General features: G+C 58.2%; 1 protein-coding gene across 1 annotated transcript in view; it reads left to right on the forward strand.

The window, feature by feature from the left end:
• Positions 1-16,197, forward strand: part of WDFY4 (WDFY family member 4) — a gene marked incomplete at its 5' end in the record, with an annotated part of 233,527 nt that overhangs the window by 14,195 nt on the left and 203,135 nt on the right. The window contains 7 exons of the mRNA XM_081104486.1: positions 242-376; positions 3,123-3,312; positions 6,358-6,547; positions 8,164-8,321; positions 9,801-10,253; positions 12,845-12,949; positions 15,196-15,386. Coding sequence (XP_080960612.1) covers positions 242-376; positions 3,123-3,312; positions 6,358-6,547; positions 8,164-8,321; positions 9,801-10,253; positions 12,845-12,949; positions 15,196-15,386 — 1,422 coding nt within the window. The remainder of the gene's footprint in view (positions 1-241; positions 377-3,122; positions 3,313-6,357; positions 6,548-8,163; positions 8,322-9,800; positions 10,254-12,844; positions 12,950-15,195; positions 15,387-16,197) is intronic.

A 16,197-nucleotide genomic window follows, 5' to 3' on the forward strand; every position in this document is an offset into this window, starting at 1 on the left:
ACACTGAGACGGCAGCCGCAGTGATCCAGGCGGAGCTGTGGGCGGGCACGTGGAAAAAGGTCCCGGGCGCTGCACACACAGGCTGGGCCCTGCGGGCGCCCGTGTCCTCTCCTCTGTCCGCAGCTCTGGCGCTGGTCTTCCGATGGGTGGGCCGTCATGAGGTTGGATCTGACGAGGGGATCAAGGGCCTGGGGCAGTGCCGGCCGCCCAGCCTCGGTCACAGCCTGCTCTTCCCTTGCAGGAGGCGCTGGGCAGGGTTGCCGAGTCGGGGCTCCCAGCCCTGCTCCTGCAGTGTCTGTACCTCTTCTTCGTCTTTCCTCTGGAAGAGGACGAGCATTCGGAGGACGATGTTCAAGTTCAGAGGATGTTTGTGCAGGTGAGTGAGAGGCGGGCTGAGCCCCTCTGGGCTGGGCCGAGCTCTGCCTCTGGGAGCCGCTCCCACCTGCTCTGCTCAAGGTGCGGCTCACCCCTTGCCCCACGTTCTGCAAACGCGAGAGGCCTAGGCGTTGGAGGACAGACTTTCCTCTTGTGCCTCTGTATCCCTCCCTGCTCCCCTTGTTCTTCCCCAGAAACGTGAGTGCCTTCTCTGCTTGGCCCACCAGATCCTTCTCCAGCCCGCGTTCCTGGGCCCTGCCGGTCCTTGCCTGCATCTGGAACCTTCTGTCGCTGGCCACCTCCCCTCTCAGACGCGCTTGCTAAATGCACTGCATCACTAACTAGCCAATGCTTTCTAAGCAGCTGCCATGCCCCTTGTGCCGTGGTCTCTTGTCTGTCACCTCCTCCGTCCCAGGATGTGCAGTGCTGTGCTCCTAGCTCCATACAAACACAGGAAACGTGAGCTCAGGGGCGGGTGGGGGCTGGGGCTGGGGCCTGGGACTCGGGCTCCCCAGTTCACTCTCAGTGGGCTCCGCACCACCCGCGATGCCGCCTCCCCCTCTTCCCAGAAGCCATCTCAGGCCTCTGAATTGCAAGTGCTATTTCCTCTTGTCATTGCCCCTCGCTCCTGTCCCCTGGCAGCAAGCAGCAACTTTTCACATAACGCCCCCCTCAGCCCCCTGCTCCCCACTGACAAGTCCTGCTCTCCATCTTCTGGGGCCACCCTCCACGGACAGCTGCTGCCCCTGCCCGTGGTGAGGGTGGGGAGCAGGGCTGTCTCACTCACGGCTGTGTGTCCAGAGCCTGGGCAGTGCCTCCCAGAGCAGGTGCTAGACTGTTTGGGGATTTCCAAGTGTAGCTGCCCATTGAGCGTCTGCATGCAGATGAACACCCATCACAGACTCACCCTCCAGCCAGAGGCATCACTGCCAGAGGCATCGGCCGTCCACGGCTTATCCGCACTCTGCCTGCTGGAAACCCTGGAAACGCTGGCCCCATTTGCCTGGATGTAACCATATCCCGAATGCGGCTGGGACACAGTGCTAGGCACGTGGACACATCTTTATCCCGTGGCTTCTTTGTGCCCCTCAGGGAGGGAGCGCAGCCCTGTCTTTACATTGTTGCCCGCAGATGCACAGAATGCGCCCCCCAGCGCTAGGCCACACCTGCATTCATCAGGGTTGTTCTCATTTCATTCCACAAAAAGTATGAAGTTCCTCCAGGTGCGGTTCTGCCAGACGCGATCCCTCAGCTACCACAGTCCCTCTCGGAGAGGGGACAGGAAGGTGTGGAAGCAAGTGGGGGACATCCCATGAAGAAGTCAGCATGTCCACTGCCTTCCGTGCTCTGCAAGGAAAGGCAAAGGCAAAGGCAAAGGCCAAGGCAAAGGCAAAGGCCAAGGCCAAGGCAAAGGCAAAGGCAAAGGCAAAGGCAAAGAAAGGCAAAGGCAAAGGCAAAGGCAAAGGCCAACGCAAAGGCAAAGGCAAAGGCAGGGCTGGGAAGGGAGGCCCGGGGGCTGACTTACAGAGGAGCATGGAGGACGCTGCTCTGAGGGAATGGCATTGAACCAGAGCTGGCAGTTGGGGTGGAGCTGTGATGGGGAGGTGGGCACAAGCAGCAGAATGGTCATCTGAGCCAAGGGCCATGGCCACACCCACGTGCAGGGTCTGTAGCTGGTCTAGGTGCCCGGCTGACCTCCTTTCCTGTGCCGAGGGCCTGCATTCAGTGGCAGGAGCTTCTGTACCTGCTGAGCTGGGAGAAGGTTCCGTTAGACCAGCAAGAGCCCAAGAGAGAGGAGGCCGGACGAGTGCCTGCAGGCGCTGCCCACTGTGACTCTCCCCAAGGGCATAGGCAGTGTCCCAAGTCCACAGGAGACTGGGTTGGTGGGAACAAGGGCCCCAGGTCGGAGGTTACAGGACAACGCTCATGGCTGTGTGGAGAAGTGAGGCATGAATGCTAACCAGGGATTCAAGATACATCTGGCTTTTTATTTTATTTTATTATTATTATCTATAACAATAAAAGCAGAATATGCTAATTAGACAGGATCTCCTTCCAAACGTCCTTCCGGACGACCTTCAGGACAAAGCCAGGGCTGTGAGGGCTGAGGCAAGCTGCTGCGACTGCGAGGGCCAAGCCCCTTGCACAAATTTCATGCATTGGGCCTCTAGTTTAAATCTATTTTTATTGATTTCAGAGAGGAAGGTAGAGGGAGAGACAGATAGAAACAGCAAGGATGAGAGAGGGTCATTGATTGGCTGCCTCCTGCATGACCCCTACAACCCAGAATCGACCCTGCAACCTAGATATGTGCCCTGTTTAGGAATCGAACCTTGACCTCCTGGTTCATAGGTTGACACTCAACCACTGAGCCACACTGGCCGGGCTGCATCTTGTTTTCTAAGTAGCACAGGATCCCTGTTAATCCTGTATTTTAATGGTCAATGCCATTTTCCTGGCATTTCTATATAAAAAGACACCCACCCAAGTCCAACACTTCTTTGTTATTCTGACTTGGAAAGGGTAACTCCTGCCTTTACAGCAGTTAAGAGTTCAGACAGCCCAAGGCTCTCATCCTTTGCTGGTGGCACTGGTGACCATGCTGGTCTGGGCAGAGGGTGACAGCATACAAAGCCATCTCTGTGCTGACATGCGCCCTCATTGTTCTACAAAAGCAGGGAGCAAGTCCATGGCAGCAAGGAGGCTTCTAATCAGTCTCCTGGGTCTTCCTTCCTTCTTCCTCTCAGATGTTGCTCAACATCTGCAGCGAGCCTCAGGGGCTGGAGGGCCTCCTCGCAGGGAATGAGCTCCAGGCGTTGCTGATTGCCACCACCTGCCTCCGGGAGCACAGCTGCTGCTTTTGGAAGGAGCCCACCTTCTGTGTGCTGAGGGCCATCTCCCAGGCCCAGGACCTCAGCGTCATCCAGTACCTGCAGGGTAAGTCCCGGGGACCCACTTCCCACAGCAAGTCCCTGTCATGCCCTTGCAGCATCAGGATAGATTTCTGGGACCAGGAATGAGAAGGGCAAACAGGGTCTCATGGACGCCCAGCTGGGCCAGTAGCTGACCCTGTAGTGCTTGGTTCCATCCATGAAAGTGCTTTTGTTGTCATTCGGATGCTCCATTGGAGGAGGGGAAGGGGAGTCCCTTCGCTGCTCACATACTGTCAACCAGAAACTGCCGGGCCCACCTGTGTGTTATCTCATCTGTTCCTGGAGACGGATGTTGATGATCATGCCATTTTGCAACGGGAAACAGATAGTATGCTGAAGAGCTTGCCAAGGCTCCTGGGTTTCCAAGAAGAGAATCAGATTTGAACTTGGAGATGCCGCTCCCTGGGCCTCAGTGTCTGCTGGGGCAGCAGCAGGGATGTACACCTGGCTCTGCTCTCTGGAGGGACACTGTGACAAAGGCTCCCTGAGCTGGCCTCCCTGCCCGCTCGGTGGCATTTCCTTAGCTCACCAGCTAAAGTGCCTCTTGGGAGCACAGCCGTCCACCCCTGGGCTGACCCCAAGGTATGGTGTCTTTGGGGAGTAGGTCAGAGCCTGCTGGTGTGCCCTGCCTGTCCACAATCATGTGCCCTGGGGCCGGTCTTCTTTCGGGGCCTCCTGTGGCACAGGCACCCGTGGTGAGGGCTGGCCAAGCTCAGCTAGCCCACCTCCTACCTAGGCGGAGCCCACAGAAACGGCAGCCCAGTTCCGGTTCCGGTTCCCGTGAGACCAGGCCCAGTGGTAAGGGTCCAGGCTGAGCTGGGCCCGAGGTGCTCTGTAGTCCCCCCACTCCACTCACAGGCTGGAGCTGGAGATGCCCAAGAAAAGGCTGTACCCATGGGAGAGGTGGGGTCCTCACTGTATCGTATTCTCAACTGGAAAAGAACAATTCTGCCTCGTGGAGCCTGCCACTGGGTGAAGCCTGTACCCCTCTGAGAAATGGGCCAGTTCTGTGGGTGCCTAAGCTGAGGAGAAGGTGGGCAGGGGAGCGCTGGGCTGGCTGCTACCTGCAGGGCCCTGAATTCTAGGTGTGCCCCGTCCACATGCAGACTCTCTGGTGCAGCCCAGGCCTCGCAACCCAGGGACTGAGTACACATTATTATTGTCTCAGGTTCTTGGTAGGCGATCTTCCTTACCTTCTCAGCTCTCCCTGACCTTCTCAGCTCTCCCTGACCTCCTCAGCTCTCCCTGACCTCCTCAGCTCTCCCTGACCTTCTCAGCTCTCCCTGACCTCCTCAGCTCTCCCTGACCTCCTCAGCTCTCCCTGACCTTCTCCAGCTCTCCCTGACCTCCTCAGCTCTCCCTGACCTTCTCAGCTCTCCCTGACCTTCTCAGCTCTCCCTGACCTCCTCAGCTCTCCCTGACCTTCTCAGCTCTCCCTGACCTTCTCAGCTCTCCCTCACCTTCTCAGCTCTCCCTGACCTTCTCAGCTCTCCCTGACCTCCTCAGCTCTCCCTGACCTTCTCAGCTCTCCCTCACCTTCTCAGCTCTCCCTCACCTTCTCAGCTCTCCCTCACCTTCTCAGCTCTCCCTGACCTTCTCAGCTCTCCCTGACCTTCTCAGCTCTCCCTGACCTCCTCAGCTCTCCCTGACCTTCTCAGCTCTCCCTGACCTTCTCAGCTCTCCCTGACCTTCTCAGCTCTCCCTCACCTTCTCAGCTCTCCCTGACCTTCTCAGCTCTCCCTCACCTCCTCAGCTCTCCCTCACCTCCTCAGCTCTCCCTCACCTTCTCAGCTCTCCCTGACCTTCTCAGCTCTCCCTCACCTTCTCAGCTCTCCCTCACCTTCTCAGCTCTCCCTCACCTTCTCAGCTCTCCCTCACCTTCTCAGCTCTCCCTGACCTCCTCAGCTCTCCCTGACCTTCTCAGCTCTCCCTGACCTTCTCAGCTCTCCCTCACCTTCTCAGCTCTCCCTCACCTTCTCAGCTCTCCCTCACCTTCTCAGCTCTCCCTCACCTTCTCAGCTCTCCCTCACCTTCTCAGCTCTCCCTGACCTCCTCAGCTCTCCCTCACCTTCTCAGCTCTCCCTGACCTTCTCAGCTCTCCCTCACCTTCTCAGCTCTCCCTCACCTTCTCAGCTCTCCCTCACCTTCTCAGCTCTCCCTCACCTTCTCAGCTCTCCCTGACCTCCTCAGCTCTCCCTGACCTTCTCAGCTCTCCCTGACCTTCTCAGCTCTCCCTGACCTTCTCAGCTCTCCCTCACCTTCTCAGCTCTCCCTCACCTTCTCAGCTCTCCCTCACCTTCTCAGCTCTCCCTCACCTTCTCAGCTCTCCCTCACCTTCTCAGCTCTCCCTGACCTCCTCAGCTCTCCCTCACCTTCTCAGCTCTCCCTGACCTTCTCAGCTCTCCCTGACCTTCTCAGCTCTCCCTGACCTTCTCAGCTCTCCCTCACCTTCTGGCACTCCTCCTGGCTCTCGCACTTGGAAGAGACTTTTCCCCTTGAAAGAGCCATAAAAAAAGTGATCAGTCAAAATGAAAATCCAGTGATACTTCTCTTCTAGTGCAAGTCTTCCTCGGCTTCCCACAGCCCTGGGGGACCTGCATGGCCAGGCCCCACCATGGCCCTGCTTAGCCACCTCCCTGTGTCCCGTAGTGGGGCTCCGACCCCTGACTCCAGTGCCGAGACCCACCATCTTTGTCCCCTCTCCTTCGCACACACCCACAGTCTCCCTGCACTTGTCCTCAGGCTGCTCTCTGCCACCTCCCAAGCTGCTTCTTTGACATCTCTTACCTGTGGCCCAGCCCCTCCCAGGAACTGGGGGTTGGAAGCAGAGGGCTGACAGGCTTCCCTCCTGTCTCAGCCTCCGTCTGACCTGCAGAGCCCGCTCTCAGGATGGTGATTCCCAGGGGGAGTCTTCTTCTTGATCCAAGAGCAAAAGAAAAATGCTTTGGATTAACTCACATCTTGCTGTGCAGCCCGGCGGGGGCGGGGCAGGAGGGAAGGACTGGCAGAGAAGCCTGGCTCTGAGCAGACTGTGCGTTTCCTCCCGCAGCCAGGGACTGCATCAAGCTCTGCCTCCAGAACCTCTCCCGGCTGGCGGACTCACTCCCTGCCCCCGAGCTGAGCGAGGCTGCGGGCCTGGTCCTGGGCTTCGTGAAGGACGCCTACCCCGTCTCCCAGGCTCTGCTCCTGGAGTTTGAGAACGGGGAGGGCTACCCTCTGCTGCTCAAAGTGTTCCTCCGGTAAGCGCTGTGCCTGGTGGGGAGAGCCCCGAACCTCGCTCCTCAGAATCACTGGGTGCCTCGGAGAACGAGGTCCGGGGGCTTCCCAGAGTGTCTGAAACGCACCTCTCTGTAGAGTGCGGCCAGAGAGAGTTTTACTGCAGAAGTAATTCAACGTGCAGTGGGCTTGGGAGCCAGAGCCACGCCCTTGGCGAGCCAGTGGCTGGTGGTGACAATTGTGCCAAGTCCCTTGGTGGCCTGCACCACTTCCATGCCGTCCCGCCCCACAGACGCCGAGGGAGCCCACGCGGCGGGCTGGAGGGCTTTCTGGGACTGCTGCAATGGGCACTGCCATGTGCTGAAGGGCAGGAAGTGCCGGGAATGGGCCCCCACGAGCAGTCCTCAGCCCCTGATGGGCAGAAGCTGAGGGATAAATACCCAGCAAAGTTACCGCTTGTGGGGTGGGGGTGGGGGGGGGGAGAGCCCAGGAGGCTTGGGCTCCAGTTGCTGATGGGACGCTGGCTCCATAACGCTCCCTGCTGCCTCCTTCTGTCTCCTGGAGCTTCTCCTGTCCTCGCCCTTGAGTCCTGACCCCTTAAGTCCCTGGGAAAGCAAGTGCAGACACTACTCCTCGGGGTCAGGCGAACTCGGCTTGCTGGCTCTATTCTGACCAGCACGTCACCTTCAGGTTGGGGCGTGGGGATGGGTTAGCCAAGAGGGGAATCACAGAATGTCTGGACCTGCAAACGCCACTGAACTTAGGGGCGTGGTGCGGCTGGGCTCACATCTCCCCGGCTCTGCCTGAGTGTGAGCAGGCCTCCTCTGGACGCAGCCCGCGCTGTGCTCAGGGACTCCGCTGAGTCAGGCTTGCTGTCTGGCGGGTGAAGCCTGCAGTGCTGTCTCCAAAATGATGTGACTAAATGACAACCAGGGGGCCTTCCTCCACAGGGACAGTCCCTGTGGTGACGCACCTTTCACATTAGTCTGAACTCTGACCCCCTGGCTGTCGCCACCAGGAAGGCCTATGTCACAGCAGCTCCTGAACACTTTTTGGTTAAATGGGTGCTGGTGCCCCCACTTCCTGTGGAGGCAGGAGGGAAGGAGCTGTCCCAGGGAGAGTCAGGAAGGCCCGGGCAGCTCGTTGCTTTCCTTTCTGCCTTACGTGGTCACATGCTGACGTGCGCACTGTGGGCATAGCAGGGCGGCAGGCCCAGGGCCTCCTCCCAGTGCGAGCCCCTCCCAGCAGCGAAGGAACCAGTGCTCAGCCCTGAAATCGGCGGGAGGCCTGGCCCAGTCAGACTCTTCCCCTTTGTTGCTCTTCAGAAATGTGAAAGCTCTCATTTTGGGGTGCTCCTGCCCAACGCACATGGCTTTTGGGGTCCGGCCACTGAAAGCAACCTTGTGAGCAGAGGCTGTGGCTGCCTCTGCCTCCCAGTTGCACTTTCAGGCCGAAGGCTGACCTTGGCCGGCAGCTGAACTTACCCAGGTGCTGCCCTTGCCTCAGTGCTGACGTGGTGGGGACCTTTGGGGCCTTTCCCAACATGTCAATCCCGTTGCCTCTGCACCCCCATGAGGAGAACCGTGAGCAAACGTGGCTTTGGTCCCCGAGCCCAGGAGCCGCCTCCCTGTCCCTGCAGGTACGACGGGCTGCACCTGTGCGAAGTGGATCCCCACCTGGAGGAGCTCCTGGGGCTGGTGGTGTGGCTGACGACCTGCGGGCGGGCGGAGCTGAAGGTGTTCGACAGCGTCACCTACCCTCAGCTGGAGGGCTTCAAGTTCCACCAGGAGGCCTCCGGTGGGTCATGTGTGTCGGGTACCCACAGTGGGCACTGTGCCCTCACAGGGCTGCCCAGGCTTCTACTGGTCTTTGTAAAGAAACAAACACTTGGGGTCCAGTTCTGTCATCCATCTGGGGAGATGGCCTGTGGATTTAAACCTCTCCTTCATAGATTTTTCTAGATGCCTTTGGGTGGGACTTAGAGTGCACGGTTGCTTAGTAAAGGCAGGGACTGTCAAGTAGGGGCGGGAGCCCCTGGCCTCACCGTCCCTGGTGCGAGGGCGTTTGCGGATCTAATGACTCGGCCCTGAGACAGTCACCAGCTCAGGTCCATGCCTGCTCGGCTCTTGGCGAGGCCCACAATTATTGATGAGCTCAGGGGACAGGCGCGGTGCTTTCTGCAGCCAGCTCTCTGCCCCGTGCTGGGCGCCGGGTGTCCGCTCCCTGCAAATCCTCTGTGGAGTCGGTCACACACACCTGCAGCCATACCTGCTCGGCTGTGCCTAACCTGACTAATGACAGCATCAGGGCGGCGATGACTCCAGCGTTGGGTGGGCTCTGAGTCAGGAAACCCTGCACAGAGGTGTGTTCAAGGCCTCGCATGGCTGTCCAGGCAGAGAGGCAGGGAAGAGGTTTAAAGGCAGGAAGCACAGGCGGGAAATAGACAGTGACTGGGAGCATCTGGGGAAATGGTGCCGAGGCCTGAGCAGACCAGAGTGCAGAGGCCTTGGAGCGGGTGGGGGAGAGAGGAAGTTTAGGAAAAGCCGTTGGATGGGACTCCAGCTCCCAAGGAAGTGTCTGGACCAGAGGGAGGGCCCTGGTGTCTGAGTCAGGGCTGGCTGCAGGCAGGGGCCTCAGAGTGGGTGTCCCCGGTCAAGAGGGAACGGTCCTAACCTTCAAGCTGCGGAGAAGGGCGGGGGGTGGGGGGTGGGGGGTGGGGAAGGGGTGGTCAGGAGGTGTCTATTCAACAGCTTGTTTACAAATGAAGCAGACTTTGCCCAGTAATGTTTAAAATAATTTGATTTCAATTGATGGAAATGAATCCCTCAGCCAGTGCTGTCCGATGGAAATACAATGTGAGTCGCATTCCCTCATTTTAAACGTCTTAGTTGCCTTATATAAAAAAAAATAGGAACAGCTTAAATTATTTTTCATAATACCTCCTATTTAACCCAACATATCCAGAGTATTACTATTTCAACATGTGGTCATGACAAATCACTGTTAGTGGCTTTTCTGCATTGTTTCTTTGCTGTGTCTTGGAAACCCAGTGCCTTTTTACACCGAGGGACCCTCCCAGCGCTGTCGCCCACCTCGTCGCGACAGCGCAGCTCGGGCCTGACATTCTGGGCAGCTGGGCTTCGGGGCTTCTGATAGGCTCTTACCCACAGGAGCTAGAAAGCAGAAGCCTTAAACGGTATTTCCTGATGATAAGGCGATCACACATTTCTAGGCATAGGCAGGAGAAATGACCTGTAGGATCCTTTTCATTTTCAGGGGTGACTGTTAAGAACCTCCAGGCCTTCCAGGTCCTGCAGAATGTTTTCCACAAAGCCAGCGACGCCCTCCTCTGCACGCACGTGCTCTCGGCCATCAGGACCATGTGGGCCTGGAACGCCCGCAACTTCTTCCTGCTGGAGTGGACCCTGCAGCCCATCTCGCAGTTCGTGGAGCTCGTGCCCCTGAAGCCGGCCCAGGTGCAGACGCATTTCTTCCAGCTGCTGGAGGCCCTGGTGTTCGAGCTGCGTTACGTGCCCCATGAGATCCTGGGGAAGGTGCAGCGCCTGATCATGGAGAGCTCCGAGCCGCTCTGCACCCTCAGGGCCCTGCAGAGTGTCCTCAGGATCGCTGGCGCGGACCCACTCTTCACAGACATTTTCCGGGACTCGGGGCTCCTGGGCCTGCTGCTCGCCCAGCTGCGGAAGCGGGCCAAGGTCCTGAGGAAGTCAGGTGTGCAGAAGCCTGGGAGATATAGGGGGACAGGCTGGGCATCCGTGAGCTGGGCTGGTTCTGCAGGCCCACCCTGCCACTCATCAGCTCAACCGAGAAAGTGGGCTTGCCTCATCACTGGCCCATGGGGCTCAGGGAAGGTACCCCGGGGCACATGACTTCACAGAGCAGCAGCCTCCCTATCTCCTATGACTAGCCTGAGCTTCCCCATGGAAAGATGAGGGGGATGGGTGTAATTTTATGTTTTGTTTTTGTTGTTAATTCTCACCTGGATATTTTTTCTATTGCTTTTCTGAGAGAGTGGGTGGGGGGGGGGGAGAGAGAGAGAGAGAGAGAGAGAGAGAGACTCCATCGATGTGAGAGAGACATATTGACTGGTTGCCTCTGGCATGTGCCTCTACCAAGAGAGCGGGGAGTGAACCTGCAATCCAGGTACATGCCTTGACTAGGAATTGAACCTGTGACCCTTTGGTGCATGAGCTGACACGCTAACCACTGAGCACACTGGCCAGGGCAGGATGGGTGTAATTTTAACAGACTCATGGAGCTAGCTCAGGCCTATGAATTCTCAGCTTTCACACATTTCCTCCCCGAGTGTTACCTGAGTGTGGAGATGAGGAGATGGCAGGGGAAGGGCCAAGGGAAAGGAGCTCAGAGGGGCGTGGGGCTCGGGTGGGGACTGGCTGGGGAGCCTGGATGCGGCCGCCTTGCTCACCCGGTGCTGTTGGGCCCAATGGTCTCCCATTGGGAGCAGGGGTCCCTGCTGTTCAGCTGCCCCTCCGAATTTTGGCCACACCTTGTGTGCCCTGCTAGGCTGTGTGCCCAGGGCTCCTTGGCCTTGCTCCTCCCCTGCAGCTCCTACACTCTGGACTCTCAGCATCGGCACCTCTGCTCCCCCCGGGGGATGTCAGGACCCTGTGTGCAGCAGGACACACTCAGGAGTGCTGGCCCGGGTTCCCTCGCTGCCTGACCGCACCCCATGGCCCGCTCTGCTGGGGCCCCTCTGTGGTTGTCTGCAACCCCACCGCCGCCAGCTTTCAGGCGGGAATCAGAGCATGAACATCGCCTCAGTTCCCCTGGCTTTCCCTCCATCTGCCCACAGCTGCCCCTCTGGGGTTGCCGCCTGGAGCGACTCCGGGTCAAGGAGCCTGGCGCTGACCTCGCTCCACCTTCCTGCCTGTCCTCCTCCTCCTGCCTGGCTGGGAGGGAGCGGCTCGCGAGCCGTTGGCCCTTCGGGAATTCTGCTCAGACTCAGCTACAGTCATCAGCCTGCCTGCTTCTGGCCTCTCTGAGGGAAAGGCACTGAGGGAGAGCCCGTGGGCATGGGGCCAGCGAGCCCCGGGCTGGAACCCTGCTGTGCTGCGCACGGGCTCAGCGATCCTGAGCAAATTACTTAGCTCCGATGAGCCTCTTCTCCCTCTGTAACATGGAAGTGTCTGTCTGTCTGTCTGTCTATCTATCTATCTATGGCTGTTGTGAAAATTCAGTGGGAAATGCCTGAAGGGACCCATTGTTGTGCTTGGTGCATAGTTGTTACTCAAGAAATGTCAGTCATCTTACCCCATTCACCCTGTGCCACGCATGGCGACAGACGACCCGCCAGGAGGAACGCCCACCGCTGTGGAGCCCAGGAGGACTGTGCCTTCTGGGGTGCGGGCTGAGAGCGGGCGCTCCCATCGGGCAAAGCTGGGCCCTGGCCAGGTCTCCACAAGTCTTGTGTGTGCTCTTTCTACTGCTCTTTGGAGCAAAGGCATATCCTAAACCTGAGACCAGAGTATCTCCCACGTGGGGTCAGTGCTTGTTAGCTCAGCTGTGCAGGCTTCTCAGCAGCCTGGTGTAGACTTACTCTCAAACCCAGTCCCAGGCCTACGACCACTCCCGGAGAATGTGAACCTTCTTGTGAGCTGATGGATCTGATCTTACTTCTGCCTCTGTCGTTACGTTTCTTGCTGTTTCTTGGATACTTTGTCTCCTGCTTAATAAGCGCTACCTTTACTCATCCATTCATTCCCCACATATGTGCTGAACGTCCCACTTGCATCAGGCACTTTCGGCTCTGGGGACTCAGGTGAGCACACAGGCCTGGTGTGCCCTCGTGGAGCTACTGGGGACACAGTTCTACTCCATGGTCTCTCACGTATCTCGTGCCTGTGCTGTGAGCTGGCAGCCTCTCCCCTCCCCTCACCCCCTACCCCCCCACACACGGGTGTCCAAAGGAAGGTGGAGAAGGCAGGGCTTCGGGGATCCTGCACAACAGTGGTTCTCCAAGCCTGGCCCTCACACCTGCCCATCAGCACAGATGGGACTGGTTAGGGATGCAGCGATAGGACTCCACTCAAGACCTCTAAGCCAGAAACCCCGGGGAAGGGACCAGCTCCTGGGTTTTAGGAACGAGCTTCCAGGAGATGTTAGTGTGGTGACCATTGCCCTCAGGGGCAGTGGGGTTACATCTTCTCACCTGGGATGTGCACTCCCTTACAATGGAAGCATTAGATTCGCCTTTCTGTAAGGGGGTAGGAAACGGGTGCAGTCGGGGATTTGGGATCGGGCCGTGCACATTAACATCTTTTACTGCTTCTTAAACGTTTCAGGAAACAAGGAGCCCACCCCCGGTGTCCGGGACCCAGAGCGGGAACTGACGGGTGTGATGCTGGAGACCGTAGTCGCGCTGCTGAACGGCTCCGTCCGGAACGCGGGTAAGGACGGCCGCTGACCACGGGTCACAGCAGGGAGTGAGCAGCTCCGCGTGCGGGTAACGTCCAGCGCTGGTCTGTGGCCGCGATCATCGGGAAATCGGTGGACACCTCTGTGGACACCTTTCACTTTAAAGTTGATAAATGGGGCTGTGAAGCAAAGCCACATCCTGAATGATGAGACCGAACAGTATCTCCCCTCCACACGTTCATGCTAAACCCGCTAATACCCTGCTGCTGTGTGGGCTTTAAAACATCCAAATCGTAAAATACAGCAAAGAGCGCTCGCCATTTTCAGGGAGTTCACTGCATGTGCTGGGCCTGTGGTGCACCCAGGGCTCCCTCATCCCAATTCTGCTCCCCAAGACCAGGCAGCTCCGTGCTGCTTTAAACAGCGGGTGTCGGATATGCACGTGCACATATTGTGCCGTGAAGCGACGCATCAAGTGACAGCAGGGGCTTGGTGACTCGGGGTCTCTCTGAGGCCCTCACAGATCAGCTACACCCCGTGTGAGGGACAAACCTATGGCAGAAGGCCTCTGAGTCTGTGCAAACTTCTGGAGGTGCTGGCTTACACGCATGCTCCTGGCTCACTCCCAGACACTCACCTGGCAGCAGGCCGCAACGGAGCTCAGGAACCTGCCTCTCAAAGGCCCCCGCGGGGCTTCCCCCAGAGGGAGCACCTGGCCTGGGAGCGGAGCCTCCTGCCTCGTGGAGTGACCCGTCACGGCCACATCGCGCCAGCGGGATAATCCATTACTTCCTCCTGCTCAGTCCACGTGAGCCTCCAAATCCCAATCCTGGGAAGAGATTATTAGAATTCCTTTTAAACAAAAACATACCACCAGCCAAATTTCTCTAATCCTCTTCCCAAGAAACTACCTGGGAATGAAATGTGTTCTTAATTTCAATTCTGATTTGTTTTCACTGAGAATTTTGGCAGAGAGAGAGAGGGAGAGAGATTGGCCACCAGCCCTGGATTGGGGAATTATGTGGAAACTGGGGTCCCTCAGCGTCACCTGCAGGGATTGGGTTGAAATCAGCAGTCCAACGCTGCCTGCTGCTCCTGCCTACCACTCCTGCTCATCCCAGCCCCTGCTGTGCCTGCGGTGGGCTTGTGCCCAGTCAGTCCAGATTGGGAGAGGCTCCTGCCACTGCCAGCCGTGAGCCTTATGACTGGTGTCCACTGGTCAGTTGAGCAGTGCTCCCACTGTGGGAGCACACTGACCACCAGGGGGCAGCTCCTGCATTAGTGTCTGCCCTCTGGTGGTCAATGTGCATCATAGCGACCGGTTGAACTGGTCATTCGATCGTTTGGTAGCTTAGGCTTTTATATCCTATACTAGAGGGCTGGTACATGAAGTTCGTGCACAGGTAGGGTCCCTAGGCCTGGATGGCAATCAGGGCTGATCTGTGGGGTGACTGGCAGGACGATTGGGGGGCCCCCACTGGCACCCGCCTTGGCTGGCCTGGGGCCTGTGGGCTGGGGGCAGCTCCTGCACTGAGTGTCTGCCCCGTGGTGGTCAGTGCGCGTCATAACAACCGGTCATTCCACTGGTCATTCTGTCGTTCAGTCTATTTGCATATTAGCCTTTTATTATAATGCTAGAGGCCCAGTGCACAAAAATTTATACACTCGGGGGGTCCCTCAGCCCAGTCTATGCCCTCTTGCAGTCTGGGACCCCTAGGAGAATGTCCACCTGCTGGCTTAGGCCTGCTCCCTGGGAAATCAGGCCCAAGCTGGCAGTCAGACATTCCTCTGGCACCCCGGCAGCCCTCGGGGGATGTCCACTTGCCAGCAGGGATCAGGCCTAAGCTGCAGTCGGACGTCATAGGGCTGCTGAGGAGGCGGGAAAGGCTTCTACCACCACAGCTGTACTGGCAGGCGTCAGCCTGGCTTGTGGCTGAGCAGAGCTCCCCCTGTGGGAGCACACTGACCTCCAGGGGACAGCTCCTGCATTGAGCGTCTGCCCCCTTGTGGTTAGTGTGTGTCATAGCGACCAATGATTCCCAGTCGTTCTGCTGTTAGGGTCAGTTTGCATATTACCCTTTCATTATATAGGATAGAGGCCTGGTGCAGGGGTGGGGGCAAGCTGGTTTTCCCTGAAGGGTGTCCTGGATCAGGGTGGGGGCCCCGCTGGGGTGCCTGGCCAGCCTGGTTGAGGGGCTGATGGCTGTTTGAGGGGCTGTTATTGAGACTACGGTGCCAGCTCCCCATCACCCTGCCCGTCTGTCTGTCTGGCCTGCAGTTGTCCTGAAAGACCACGGCATGGTGCCCTTCATCAAGATCTTCCTGGATGATGAGTGGTACCGGGGAGCCTCCCTCAGCATCCTGGAGCAGCTCTCAGCCATCAACGCTGAGGAGTACATGAGCATCATCGTGGGTGCGTTGTGCTCGTCCACGCAGGGGGAGCTGCAGCTGAAACTGGATCTCCTAAAGGTGACATCCTCTGTGCTGGGCTTCCCACGGACAGGTAGCAGGTGACACCACGGGCCGTGCATTCAGTCAGTCAGGTGGTCACTGTATTACACCAGCTGCAACAGCAAATAACCCCACACTCTCGTAGCAGACACTTTAGACATTTCTTTCTTATGTGGTCCCATCAGTGGCTGGGGAAGGGCGTCATCTGGGGACAGCTGCCCCTGGGCATCTAGTCCAGCCACAGACACAGGCCTGGAGCATGGAGAATCGCACAGTGCGTCCTGCAGGCTGAGAGCGGGCACAGGGTAGCTTCTGGCCAGTGTTCTTGGGGCAGAACCATGAGCAGGCCTCCCCGTGGCCTCAGGAGGGCCAGGGACTATAGTCTCCCACAGCAGCTGCTTCCCGGCACCCCATCCCATGGGAGTGGAACCCCAAACAGCGGTGCCCCAGCAGCTGTTAGGGTGCCTCGCCAGCATTCAGGGTGCCCCTGGCAGGTCCCAGGCCCATGGCAGACCCTGTGACAGCGTCCAGAGGCCACAGCCCTCACATCCGGAGCTCCTGCCATGCTCCAGGAGGGCGCACAGGGGAGCCTGAGCCGCGAAAGGGAGCAGAGAGATCAAGGTGGCAGCGGGCGCAGGGAGGTAGAACCAGGGTTGCCTCTGGGCAGTGGAGAGGGGAGTATGCTTTTCTCTTTGGGGTATTTTGGTCCCCATCAAAGTGTCTTTAAAGCAGTAGAGACGATATCAATGTCACCGCCGCCCCCTCTCTGCCCTGCAGCCGTCACTGTTCGGTGGCTGATCCTGCTTTTATTCCTCTCGTCTTTGTGGTT

This window comes from Myotis nattereri (assembly GCF_964212035.1).
Source record: "Myotis nattereri genome assembly, chromosome: 13".
In the NCBI taxonomy this organism is placed as follows: domain Eukaryota; kingdom Metazoa; phylum Chordata; class Mammalia; order Chiroptera; family Vespertilionidae; genus Myotis; species Myotis nattereri.